Source organism: Bos taurus, chromosome 11, assembly GCF_002263795.3.
Source record: "Bos taurus isolate L1 Dominette 01449 registration number 42190680 breed Hereford chromosome 11, ARS-UCD2.0, whole genome shotgun sequence".
In the NCBI taxonomy this organism is placed as follows: domain Eukaryota; kingdom Metazoa; phylum Chordata; class Mammalia; order Artiodactyla; family Bovidae; genus Bos; species Bos taurus.
In genome coordinates, this window is record NC_037338.1 from 29816573 (window position 1) to 29829728 (window position 13156).

The window sequence follows — 13156 nt, forward strand, 5'->3', positions numbered from 1 at the left end:
CTATTTTTTGAAAGCTTCATGTAAGCCTAATTTTGGATTTCCACGAACATTTTATTTATATATTTTTAAAATACATGTTACCAACATTTTCTTCATGTATTGTTGTGTAACAATATAATGTGGGTTAATAAGCTGTTTGTTAAACTGTTGTTACTTTATATTTGTCAGTGGCACAACTTTCTGTATTGCTGTTCTCCTAGTAATTTAAAATATTTCCTGTAAAACAGGTTATTCAGAGAGGAGGAATTTTGATCACAGAAAGAAAAAGAGCTGACTTTTCCACAAAAGATATTTATCAAGACCTCAACCGGTTGCTGAAAGGCAAGAAGGGAGAACAGGTGAATAGTGCTGTGTTGCCAGAAATGGAGAACCAGGTACGTGGGTTACAAATGTGAATTTACCCCTGAATAGTGATGTTTACAAGGCTGCTTCTGTCATCTATATTTCAAAGACTAAAATGGATCACTGATTTTTAAGCTTAGTTTAATCTGTGGTGAAGTTTGTGAAAATGACTAGAAAAATTCAAACATAATCTTAAATATAACTTCATTATATTTACACAACATATATCCTTGGGGTGAGGAAGAGATTATTGTTTTACTGGTTTCACCAGAAAGAGCCTGATTACTGTCAGCTAAGCAGGTGAGATAGTCACGTAGGTAGGTTGGTGAGATAGTTGGTACTATTAAAGTTTTATAATATAGGATCTGTGAGGTTTTTAATAAATTACTTCAGCTTCATTATGTCTTAAAGGATTGTTGCGGAGATTAGAAAGTAATAAGGATGGAAATATTCACAGTGCATAGTAATTGCAAAATAAATGTTACATTTAAACAGTTTGGCTCAAAAATTGGCACTGCTTGTGTTCAGTGTTAGATATGAACATGCACACAATGGTTGAAGTTTATTTTCAATTTTTCAAATCTTTGAAGAAAGTATGGTTTGGGAGTTATATTTTTATGTAAAATATTAGAAACCTTTTTGAATGGTTATTTCAAATGGTTATGTCAGTGGATCACTGACAAGTAAAATAGAAATTTGTATATTTAAATAAGAGCAAGTTATAGCTGCTTATAATTTTCAAAATTGACTTCAAACCAGAATAAACTGAGACTATTATTATATCATGATTTTACAGTGATTACTTATCACATAATAGTTTGATCCTTATAAACTAAGTTTATCTGTTTTACTTTCTTTGTGTGACAGAATGAAAAGCCATTGTGTATGAGTAATAATCCCAGTACAGACATTCCCTGACTTATGGTTCAACTGTCGATTTTTTTTTTTTAACTTTACAATGCTGCAAAAGTTATATTTATTCAGTAGAAACCATAGTTTGAATTTAGGCTTTTTCCTGGGCTAGCAATATTTGGTGCAGCTTTCTTGTGTTGGTGGGCAGAGAGCAGCAGCTCTGTCAGCTGTGGGATTATAGGGTTTAATAGCTGATACACTTACAACCATGCTGTACCCATAGAACCATTCTATTTTTTGCTTTCAGTACAGTGTTCAATAAATTTTGAGTTATTAAACTATATTATAAAGTAGGCTTTGTGTTAGGTGATTTTGCCCAACTATAGGCTAATGTCGGAGAAGGCAATGGCACCCCACTCCAGTACTCTTGCTTGGAAAATCCCATGGACAGAGGAGCCTGGTAGGCTGCAGTCCATGGGGTCGCTAAGAGTCGGACACGACTGAGCGACTTCACTTTCACTTTTCACTTTCATGCATTGGAGAAGGAAATGGCAACCCACTCCAGTGTTCTTGCTTGGAGAATCCCAAGGACGGGGGAGCCTGGTGGGCTGCTGTCTATGGGGTTGCACAGAGTCAGACACGACTGAAGTGACTTAGCATAGGCTAATGTGTTCTGAGCACATTTAAGGCAGATGAGGCTAAGCTATGATGTTCAGTAGGTTAACGATATTAAATGCATTTTCTATTTATGATAGGCTTATTGGCATGTAACCTCGTAAGTCAAGGAAAAGCTGTATTAGAGAAAATTACTGTAGTGTTGAAAATTGGAAGATGCTACTGAGGGCTTCCCAGGTGGCTCAGTGGTAAAGAATCCACTTGCTAATGCAGGAGACTCAGGTTTGATCCCTGGGTGGGAAGAGCCCCTGGAGGAGGACTAGGGCAACCCACTCCAGTATTCTTGCCAGGATATTTCCATGGCCAGAGGAGCCTGGTGGGCTACAGTCTGTGGGGTTGCAAAGAGTCAGACATGACTAAGCAACTGACCATGCACACAAGCATCTTAGAGCTACTAAAAATTGTTACCATCTGTCCCTGACGGTGACGTAACAGGAGATTCTTATATATTTGGCAGAGGCAGATAGATGACTGTGTTATCAATTATGAAACATACGCACCTTCACAATGAATTTGGTACCAAATATAAGTAGAATTTTCATTGGGCTATCAGTTTAATGTCCTTAGCTTCTTTATGTTATTATGTTATAGTAGCAATATAGACAGTTATTTCTTATTTAAATATATATACAAGGAAGTATATGTATCATAAGTGTATAACTAAATTTTTATGAATTATAAATACCCACATAACCAGCACCCATGAAACAGAATAGTACCGGGATCATAAGACCCTCTTTATGTTTTCTTCCGCTTGTTAACCTCCATTAGTACCTCTGACAGTATGAATTAGTTTGGTCTATTTTTGTAGTTAATATGAATGGACTCGTAAAGATCGTGTCTTGTGATTTCCTTTATTCAGTGCCATGTTTGTGAGGTAATCTGTACTGTGACCTGTTGTAGTGGATTGTTTGTGCTTATATCTATTGTTGGATGTGGTTGTTGTATGTAGTATCCCGCAGTGTGAACATGCCAGGCTTTACCCTTTTTTCTCTTGGACAATAGCATAATTTCTCCTTTTGGCTATTATAAATAGTGTTGCTATTACAGTAAGTTTTCACTTCCTGAAAATCGTTTTCTAGTCTAAGGTTTATTTAAACTTTGTCTGATTTTCTTGGTTTGAATTGGGAAAAAAATACCAGGAAAAATGATGTTTGAAATTTATTTTCATATTACCATTTGTTTTTTTAAAAAAATCTCTAGAATTCTAGTGATAGCCATCTTTTCTTTTAAATTCTTAATCTTAGGTTGCAGTTTCTTCCTTGTCTGCAGTAATCAAATTTTTAGAACTCTTATCAGATGACTCAAACTTTGGACAGTTTGAACTGACTACTTTTGACTTCAGCCAGTACATGAAATTGGATATTGCAGCAGTGAGAGCCCTTAACCTTTTCCAGGTAAAAAAAAAATACATCAGTTAAAAATATTTGCTTTTATATATAGAATATAAGACTTTTATTTTTTATTTTATTTTATTTTTTTTGAATATAAGACTTTTAATAAGGAGCTTAAATATTTTGAAATATTATACTTAAGTAGTTTTGAATTACTGTATTTTTCTAATTGCAAACTATATAAATATAATTTGTCCTGACTTTATCAGTAAATTGTGTATTAACAGCAGTTTTTAAAAATTATATTTTAAGAAGTTTTATGTCTAAAACTGCAGTAATTATAAAGTGTTGTTGTTTTGGGGAAAAATATACAGCAAAAAATCAGATTAAAATTAAAATTAAAAAATCAGATTATGTTAAAAGTCTGATTTTCAGATAAGGAGCTTCTGTGTACATTTCAGTTTAATATTTGAAGAACGTTAAGTTTTGTGTTGTTGTAACAAGTTTGGGGAGTGAAGGGTTTTTGTTTTTTTTTTCCCATGAGGCTTGTGGGATTTTAATTCCCCAAGCAAGGATTGAACCCAGGCCTTTGGCACTGAGAGCTTAGACTCGTAATCACTGGACTACCAGGGAGTACCCAATGTTAAGTGTTCTTGTTCTAAAATTAAGTAATCCTTTTTCATGGCATAGTAAGGTCACTAATGAGCCTGCCACTTTCCTATTTTATTTTTGTTTACTAGGGTTCTGTTGAAGATACTTCTGGTTCTCAGTCTCTGGCTGCATTGCTCAATAAATGCAAAACTCCTCAAGGACAAAGACTGGTTAACCAGTGGATTAAGCAGCCTCTTATGGACAAGAACAGAATAGAAGAGAGGTATATTTAAAAAAAAAAAGTGTACACTTTTGTAAACTAACTTCCAGTCACTCCATATGCTTATACCACTTATTACAACATGCAATTTTGCACCCATATTTTAGCATCTAACTGCACAGAAAGTTAATAAAGTAGTAGAGTAGTGGTGATTTAGATTGATTAACTTATTTTCTTGATTATGTTTTTTACCCTTCACTATGAAAAGGTAAACTTCTATTAGAGAGGTGGTGTAGGTATAATGTCCCAGAGCACTGGAGCTTTGGAGCCAGTTTACCTTGGTTCGTACTGAGCTCTTCCACTTAGATGCTGTGTTATGTTGGGTATTATTGAACCTCAGGGTGGCAGTTTCTTCCCTTTTAAAATGACAGTGATAACACACCTCCTCCTTAGGGTTGCTATGAGGATTAGATGATTTCATGTATTTAAAGTACTTTGAACAAGGTCTGGCACAAAGGAAGCACTTACTCTTTATTATTCTAGAAAAAATTTAAGGCAGCCTAAACATATTTCAGAAAATCTTTAAAATTGAGGGAATAAAAAACGATATAATACTCCTGCATATAATGTGAGTAGCATTGGAGTATGTTTTATTTTTATCTTTTGTTTTAGATACAAGTTTTAACACTTAAATGAAGTGTAATACACATAAAAGCGCAAATCCTAAAGGTGCAATTTGATGGGTTTTCACAAAGTGAATACCTTGGTAACAACACATAAGTCAGGAAACAACATAACTGGTATCCCCAAAACCCTTCTCAGTTATCCTTACAGTTACTGCCTCTCCTCACTTCAAGGGTAATAACTGTCTTTCTAGCCTCATAGATTAATTAGTTGTACCTGTTTTTGAACTGCATATAAGTAAAATAATTTTATATAGTTCACTCTTAATGTTTGATAGTTTTTAAAAACACAGTTGTAATCCTAATATAGTTTTGTGTCCTAGTTTTTTTCCCACTTGCGCTTCTATTACATAAGCATTTTTTAGTGTTGCTGTTTTATGTTCATATTCAGCATTTTTTATAAATTCATAATATTTTATTGATTGGATATACTTTACCTTTTTCAATAATTAGGTTATTTCAATGACCTTATTGTAGACCTAACATTTTCAGTTTGGTAAATTAGATATATTGTCAGAATAGATAAAAGAGAGTCAGTAATTTTATAGATTTGATGTTGTCAGATTGTTCAAGAATTTGTTGTCTACCTACTGAATTCTGATGGTATCCAAAAAGTGTGATGATCCCTTGACTATTTGGGACTATATATATATATGCCAGGCAAACATAAAATAGTTGATCAGTATCATAAGACACTCTGCAGATAATTACCAAGCTAAGCATTGATCCTGTGGATTCTAAAGGGTCTTACAATAAAAATAACTCATGAAGTCAGCAAATTGTGGGTATGTTGATATATCATTGAAAATATGGAAGTTTAGAAATGCTAAGATAACTTCCTGAAGCCAGGCTTGCTGGAGAAGAAGAGTGGGATTTAGTAACAAAATAAGAAATAGGAAGGATTGGATATTTGCAAGTAATTAAGGCAGTTTACAGGTTTTTATTTTAATTATTTGTGACTAACTACGTTTACATAAGTCAAATGTCGAACGGAACAGAAGGATATACAGTGCTGAGTTTCTTGCTCCTATCTCCCGGTTTCCTAGGACTCCCTTCCTCAGGGCCTCTGCACAGCAGCAGGGACACATTTCTTATTGTACTCTGTGTGAATTGCCAACACTTGCCCTGGGAGCAACTGGTCTTAATCAGATTCTTGAGTATCCTTCCATGGAAAGTCTGTGCCTGCACAAGTAGAAGTTTATATCCATTCTCCCTCATCTTTTTGTTGTTTCTGAAGTGATAGGTAGTTTAAGTCCCATGCTCTGGGTCATTGGTTGCATTTTAACTTTGGGCTTGTAGGGACAGAGCGCGTGTCAGTGGTCCTCTTCTGGTTTAACAGCTAGAGTGTGCTTGTATTTGGACCCTTCAAAAACCTGAGACATCACTTACTGTTACGAGAGTAACAAGCTATTTAGAAGGCAAGATACCCAAATTAATTTTTTGGCTATAATTAAAGGTTATTTTCATAGGACATAGCAATAATTTCCAAAATCTGATACCCTTACAAGACTGACTAATTAGGAATACGATTTGCGAGAATGGCTTTCTGACTCAGATCATGATCTGCTTTTCTGCACCTGTAGGATGAGGAAATACTTTCTCCTTTTTACCTTGGGGAGATTCTTTTTTTTTTTTTACCAGCAATTAGGAAGGTCTGTGGTTTTCAAGGCCCAATGCTGAAATTCCACAGAGCAGGAAGACAAAGTTATACTCCTTAAGGCAGACTTCTGTTGGGACAGTCTCCTTTTTGTTAAATAGCCTTTCTGAGTTCCACCTGCTGTGATACCTCATGCTTCTAGTTTATGCCTTGCTGGGGTTCTCATTGCCTCCCTCTGTAAGCATTTAAGATTAAGATGGGTTTTTCTTCAGAGCTGCATATCAAATCAAGCTTTTGTTCTTACTGTCACTGTTTTGCAGTGATTTTCTAGCAGAGAGGTGGTGGAAATCTCTACTCCACCCTTTTAAAACTAAGTGAGGAGTTAAAGTGTGTGGCTGTGCAGGGAATTCTGTTAAGGAAAGCAAAGATTTCTGTTTTCTATTTTTACTAGAGCAGACAGAGGAACAGTCGTGACTAGATCTTTGAGTTTGATGGATACATCTATTCCAGAGCTGTAGCCCAGTGATAGGTTCAGAAATAACAGTGAAAATAGGATTGCTTTTAAGTCGTTGTCAGGCTCTTAGGAGGAAGAGAAGACTGGTTGCCTGGCACTTTGCTAAGTATCTCACGTTCATTAGCTGAGAGGTGGTAGAGACTGGCTCCTGTCTGGCCTGACTCCAGAGCCCAAGCCTTTCATCGCTGTACTGTATTTCTTGCTTCTATCAATTGTGTTTAATTTGATCCAAGTTGAATTTTAACATCAGAAATGAAATGTACTATTTTGGCTTTTAAGTTAAACCTGTGGAATCGTTTTATGTGTGGTAATGCTCATTTTTCCATTCATTAAAACCTATTTGCACTGGCAATACTTTATAGCTAGCTAATGGCTTAAGTCGGAGAAGGCAATGGCACCCCACTCCAGTACTTTTGCCTAGAAAATCCCGTGGACGGAGGAGCCTGGTGGGCTGCAGTCCATGGGGTCACTAGGAGTCAGACACGACTGAGCGACTTCCCTTTCACTTTTCACTTTCATGCATTGGAGAAGGAAATGGCAACCCACTCCAGTGTTCTTGCCTGGAGAATCCCAGGGACGGGAGAGCCTGGTGGGCTGCCATCTATGGGGTCGCACAGAGTCGGACACGACTGAAGCGACTTAGCAGCAGCAGCAGCAGCAATGGCTTAAGTACTTTAATCTCCAGTGAGAATTGGTATGTTACTACCTTTAAGAAGTGAGTTTCTGGGTATTTCTTCCTAATAGTCAAATTAGGAATTATAGCAAGAATACTGTCTGTGTTACTATTAAGAGTCCTCAGGTTTTCACGTGGCACTAGGACTGTTACCATTAGTTTTAATTTTTTAGGACTTTTTTTGCTTTTTGCCTTTCCATAGATTTATGTGAAGCCTTAATGAGTTATCCTTTTTTGTTGTTGTTAGACTTCTTTAAAGAACATCGAATATATGTTAGCATATGACATAGTTCACTCATGAAGTTGCTGATGATACCACTTGCACATGTTGAATCTGGTATTCTTATTGCCTTCTAGCTTAATATTATTTTTATATGACATTTAATAGCAGTTTTATTTGAAATATGTCTCCAAGTAAAAGTAGTTCCTGTAAATGTAGAAATGGTGGTGGTGCTTATGTGATAGTATATCTTGCTTCTTGAGGCAGTGTACTTCCGGGGTTGTATTCAGACTTAGACCTACATTTCTTTCCAGGTTATGTTAAGTATCCTTTTGTGCAAGGATGTCTTCAGTTAGTAGTGAGTGTTGTGTGGAAACAGGTCTGGAGGTCATACGGTGAGTGCAGTTTCTTTGAAGCAGCAGAGCTTTGCTCTGGCCTCAGGACAAACAGGAGGGCTGTCACTCCACTGCCTTCCCACCACTGTTTTCTCTGCTTCCAGATCAGGTTTAGTGAAACCCCTTATTCTGGTTTTTCTGGACTGATCTGCTAGTCCCTTTGAATTTTATTTGCCTTCCTATCCAGCCTGTACCACAAAGGCAACCCTTTTTCCAGTGCTTTCATGGGGGACATAGAATTTCTTGCCCCATTGGCCCTTTGTCACACTGGCCCCTCTTTCTCTATTAAAAGCTGCTGGAGAGGTCACACAATGCAAATTGAATCCACTGTCCTTTTCAAGCTATCTAGCTTTCACTGCTACCTGGTGTCACTTTTGTTACATGACTTATTACAGTGACCAGGGCAGCATTTTGTATTCTCCTACACTTAAACAGATGATCTCCTCCCTGATTCTTACAGTCTCAAAATGTATCTATATTTTCAGTTTTCTATTCCCTGGTTCTGTCTCACAAGAGGAAATAGTACTCTTTCCTTTCCAAAGGCAACATTTTCATTTTGCTTCTGGTTACAGTTTGTTTTTTTTTTTTTTTCCTATTCTCTCCTTCAGTTTTCTTCTATTGTGTCCTGTATTCTTCTCCCACCAAGTCTCTGCTGTTGCTGCTCCACCATTCCTTCCCAAGTATTTTCCTCAAAATCCTATCTCTTTAAATCCTGACTCTTCAGAATATTGGAAAAGACCCTGATGCTGGGAAAGATTTAAGGCAAAAGGAGAAGGGGGCGGCAGAGGATGAGATAAGACAGCTTCACTACCTCAATGGACATGAATTTGAGCAACTCTGGGAGATAGTGGAGATCAAAATGTGGTTCCCAAGCTCCAATGGGAGTTCTCTGCTTTCTTGTATCACATTTTGTTGCATTTTACATCTCATTTGTTATTCAGCACTAACTGTAAGAACAGACATGTCCTTCTTCACTAGATTCAATGTTCTTTGAAAGCATATTCCTCTCTTATATGTTTGGCCTTTTTTTTTTCTTTTTTAATTTTCTCAACCCTACGTCGCAGATTGAGTGGTGCTGTCTGTATTAAACCATGTAAAGAACAGATAAAGAAGAGACACAATCTTGTAGTTCTTTAGGTACCAAATTTATTCTCAGCTATATAAATATACTGTTGTGAAATTCCAGCCAATTATTCTTACAGTGAGATCAGAAATGGTGGTTTTAAAGGATGGAAAGAATGGTGAATTTAAAATATCAAAAATTTCACGACTAATTTTATAATTCTTTTGAAATTTTAGAGATGAACTGACCCCCAAAATGATCTTATATTCTAGTCAGTTTGAAAAGTAATGTATCAGATTGTGACAGCTAAGTAATTTTGAGTAGGATTGACAAGTATACCTTGTTTTGCCAACAGTAACTTTGGTACTTCTGAAATTGTGATTTGAAAATGGCATTGTCATGGAAACAGTAGAGCAGTCTTTTTTAAAAAAACCTGTTAGCCAGAACATAAACTAATACTATAATTATTTCTGAAATGGCTTATTGAATAGACTTGTGAAACTAGCAATTTATTAGACTTTTAATGAGACCCAGACCAAAGACTGAGGGGACTGTGTATCTTGCCTTGTCCTATGTGTTGTAGAAGCTTTTTCATTCTCTCGCTGTTTTACTTCTTAATACTCTTACTGGAACTTTATGTTCCTTTTTTTTTATTGCAGTTGATTTATGATGTGTTCATTTCTACTGTACAGCAAGGTGATTCAGTTTTATATTTCTTTATATTCTTTTCCATTATGGTTTATTATCAGATAGGGAATACAGTTCCCTTTGCTATACAGTAGGACCTTGTTTTATATGTAATAGCTTACATCTGCTAACACCTCTTCCCCTTGGCCACCACAAGTCAGTTCTCTATGTCCATGAGTCTGTTTATGTTTGGTAGATAGGTTCGTTTGTGTCATATTTTAGACTCTACATGTAAGTGATATCATATGGTATTTGTCTTTCTCTTTCTGACTGACTTAGTATGTTAATTTCTGGTTGCATCCATGTTGCTGCAAATGGCATTATTTTGTTCTTTTTTAATGCCTGAGTAGTATTCCATTGTGTGTGTGTGTGTGTGTGTGTGTACATACACACGTACGTACACACCACCTCTTTATCCATTCATCTGTGGATGGACCTTTAGGTCCATGTCTTGGCTATTGAGAACAGTGCTGCTGTGCACATAAGGGTGCGTGGGGCCTTTTGAATTATTTAATTCTGTCTGGGTATATGCCCAGGAATGCGATTGCTGAATCATATGGTAATTCTATTTTTTGTTTTCTGGGGAACCTCCATACTGTTTTCCAAGTGGCTGCACCAACTTGTATCCCCACCAATGGTGTAGAAGGTTCCCTTTTCTCTCCAGCATTTGTTTGTAGACTTTTTAGTGATGCACATTCTGACCAGTGTGTGAGGTAGTACCTCACTGTAGTTTTGATTTGCATTTCTCTAATAATTGGTGATGTTGAGCATCTTTTCATGTCCCTGTTGGCCATCTGTCTGTATGTCTTCTTTAGAGGAATGTCTACTTAGGTCTTCTGCTCATTTTTCGATTGGGTTGTTTGGTTTTTTGTTATTTAGTTGTATATGAGCTGTTTGTAAATTTTGAAAAATAAGCACTTGTTGGTCACATTGTTTGCAAAGTTTTTACCCAGTCTGTCTGTGGTTGTCTTTTCATTTTGTTTATGGTTTCCTTTGCCACGCAAAAGGTTATAAGATTGATTAGGTTCCATTTGTTAATTTTTATTTTTGCTGCCTTGGGAGACTGACCTAAGAAACATTGGTAGGATTTATGTTAGAGAATGTTATTGTTTACAGTCTCCTGGAGGAGTTTAATGGTTCATGTCATATATTTGAGTCTTTAAGCTATTTTGAGTTTATTTCTGTGTGTGATGTGACCGTGTGTTCTAGTTTCATTGATTTACATGCAGCTGTCCAACTTGCCCAGCACCACTTGCTTAGGAGACTTTCTTTTTCCCATTGTGTATTCTTGCTTCTTTGTTGAAGATTAATTGACCGCAGGTGTGTGGGTTTATTTCTGGGCTCTCTGTTCTATGGGGTTTTATGCTCTTGAGCAGTGTTGGTTACTGAAGATTCTGTGATCAGGTTTAGAGGAAACAGTGATAAGATATTTCATAGAACAGTAAAGAATCATAGGGAGAGTCTTGATCAGAAATATCTTCTCTATATAGGACTTCCCTGGTAATCTAGGGGTTAAAACTCCATGCTTCCACTTCAGGGGGTGTGGATTGGGGACCCCTGGTTGGGGAAGTAAGATCCCACATGCTGTGTGGTGTGGCAAAAAAAGTTAAATAAAAAAAAAAAAAAAGAAAGGAAATATCTTCTCCAAGAGTATTCTTACCATTTACGGAGAGTAGCCTAAGGATACACGAGTTTTAGAGAAGAAAAAAAGAAACATGAGGTAGGTCATCCAGCATCAGGTTACTTTCATCCTTTTCCTGACCCCCTTAAACTTCTCTTCCTGCTTTATCATGAGAACTCAGAAATTTCTTGTGACATTTAGGACTCAGACTTTTTTTCAAACAGTTGCCTGCAGAAGAATCACCTGAGAAACTCATTCATTGCAGTGTCACAGGTGGGTCCCACCTTGGACCCACCTCCAAGTGATTTTGATGTGTGTGATCTTGGACCAAACTCAGAGAAGCCCAGCTAGAGCCAGAGAACTAGCTGCGAAGGCCCAAGTTTGCCTTATTGGACCGTGTGATCTGGTTGCATCCCTTAACTCAGTTTTATTTGTTAAAATCTAGAGTACAAACAAGCCAGAGAAGTCTTTTCTGGAGCAGTAAGTGCCCGAATTATTCTGTTTGTACATACAGGCTGTGACTGGTTCACAATACAAGTTTGGCAGCAATCATGTTCCCACTAATTTGGCATTTGCCACAGTGAATATATCTACTACCAACTCCCTCGCAACTATCTTGACATTCTATAGAGTTTGTTGTTTTTCTCTTTATTTTCATCTTTTAAAAGCTGATTTTTTATTTTTTTTACTTCAAAATCTTTTAATCCTGTGACTCTTAGCTAGGGGCTATCCCCCTCCCCCGCCCTGCCTCCTCTGGGACATTTAGCAGTGTCTGGAGACGTCTTTGAATTGCTAGTCTGGGAAGAGGGTAGTGGGTAAAATTCAGGGATGCTGTTAAACTGCACAGAATAACAATACCTCACAACAGAGGGGTTCAGTTCAGTTTAGTTCAGTCGCTCAGTCATGTCCGACTCTTTGCGACCCCATGAATTGCAGCACGCCAGGCCTCCCTATCCATCACCAACTCCTGGAGTTTACTCAAACCCACTGTTCATCGAGTACAGAGGGGTTATCCAGCTTAAATGTCAACATCACCAAGGTTGTGAAGTCTTGCTTTAATATCCTTTGTCATTATATGGCTACTCCAGAAGCAGTGTATTTTTTCCTTTATATGACATGCTAGATGAACATGATGATGATGCAGGAATTGTAAATGTTGATGGAGAGATCAGAAAAAAAGAAATTTAGAAAACTCATTTGATTCCTTTCCCTGTTTCTTTGTAATTTGAGGATTAAAGGAAAATGGTTATTCATCTGATAGTGTTCTAAACCTAGGATCATTGGCTGTGCCCACGGCCTACCTTTTGAAGTTTACCTTTCAGCTGTTATTAATACTTCAATACTATCTACAATATAGTTTTTCAAACTGCATATTGTGAGCCACTGGTAGGTTGTGAAATTAGTGTAGCCAGGTGATAAACAGCATTTTTGAAAAGTTAAATACAAAATAAAAGAGTGCACCACATCTAGTAAGAGTTTTGTCTTGTGAAACCTATTTTAATTATATGTTGTCAGGGAGGAAAATTCCTTTTTCCTAATTCTTCCTAAATAATTATTCTCTTTCCTAATTTCCTACTCTCCTAATTCTTCAGCTGTGACCCTATGAATTAGACTGACAAAAGACAGATTAATAAGAAAACAAACAGAAGTTTATGCTTGGGAGCACTCCAGGATGAGTAACTCTAGGGT

General features: G+C 36.9%; 1 protein-coding gene across 1 annotated transcript in view; it reads left to right on the forward strand.

Annotated features, from left to right (window-relative positions):
• Window positions 1–13156, forward strand: part of MSH2 (mutS homolog 2) — an 81283-nt gene that overhangs the window by 11591 nt on the left and 56536 nt on the right. The window contains exons 4-6 of the mRNA NM_001034584.1: window positions 228–374; window positions 3117–3266; window positions 3944–4077. Coding sequence (NP_001029756.1) covers window positions 228–374; window positions 3117–3266; window positions 3944–4077 — 431 coding nt within the window. The remainder of the gene's footprint in view (window positions 1–227; window positions 375–3116; window positions 3267–3943; window positions 4078–13156) is intronic.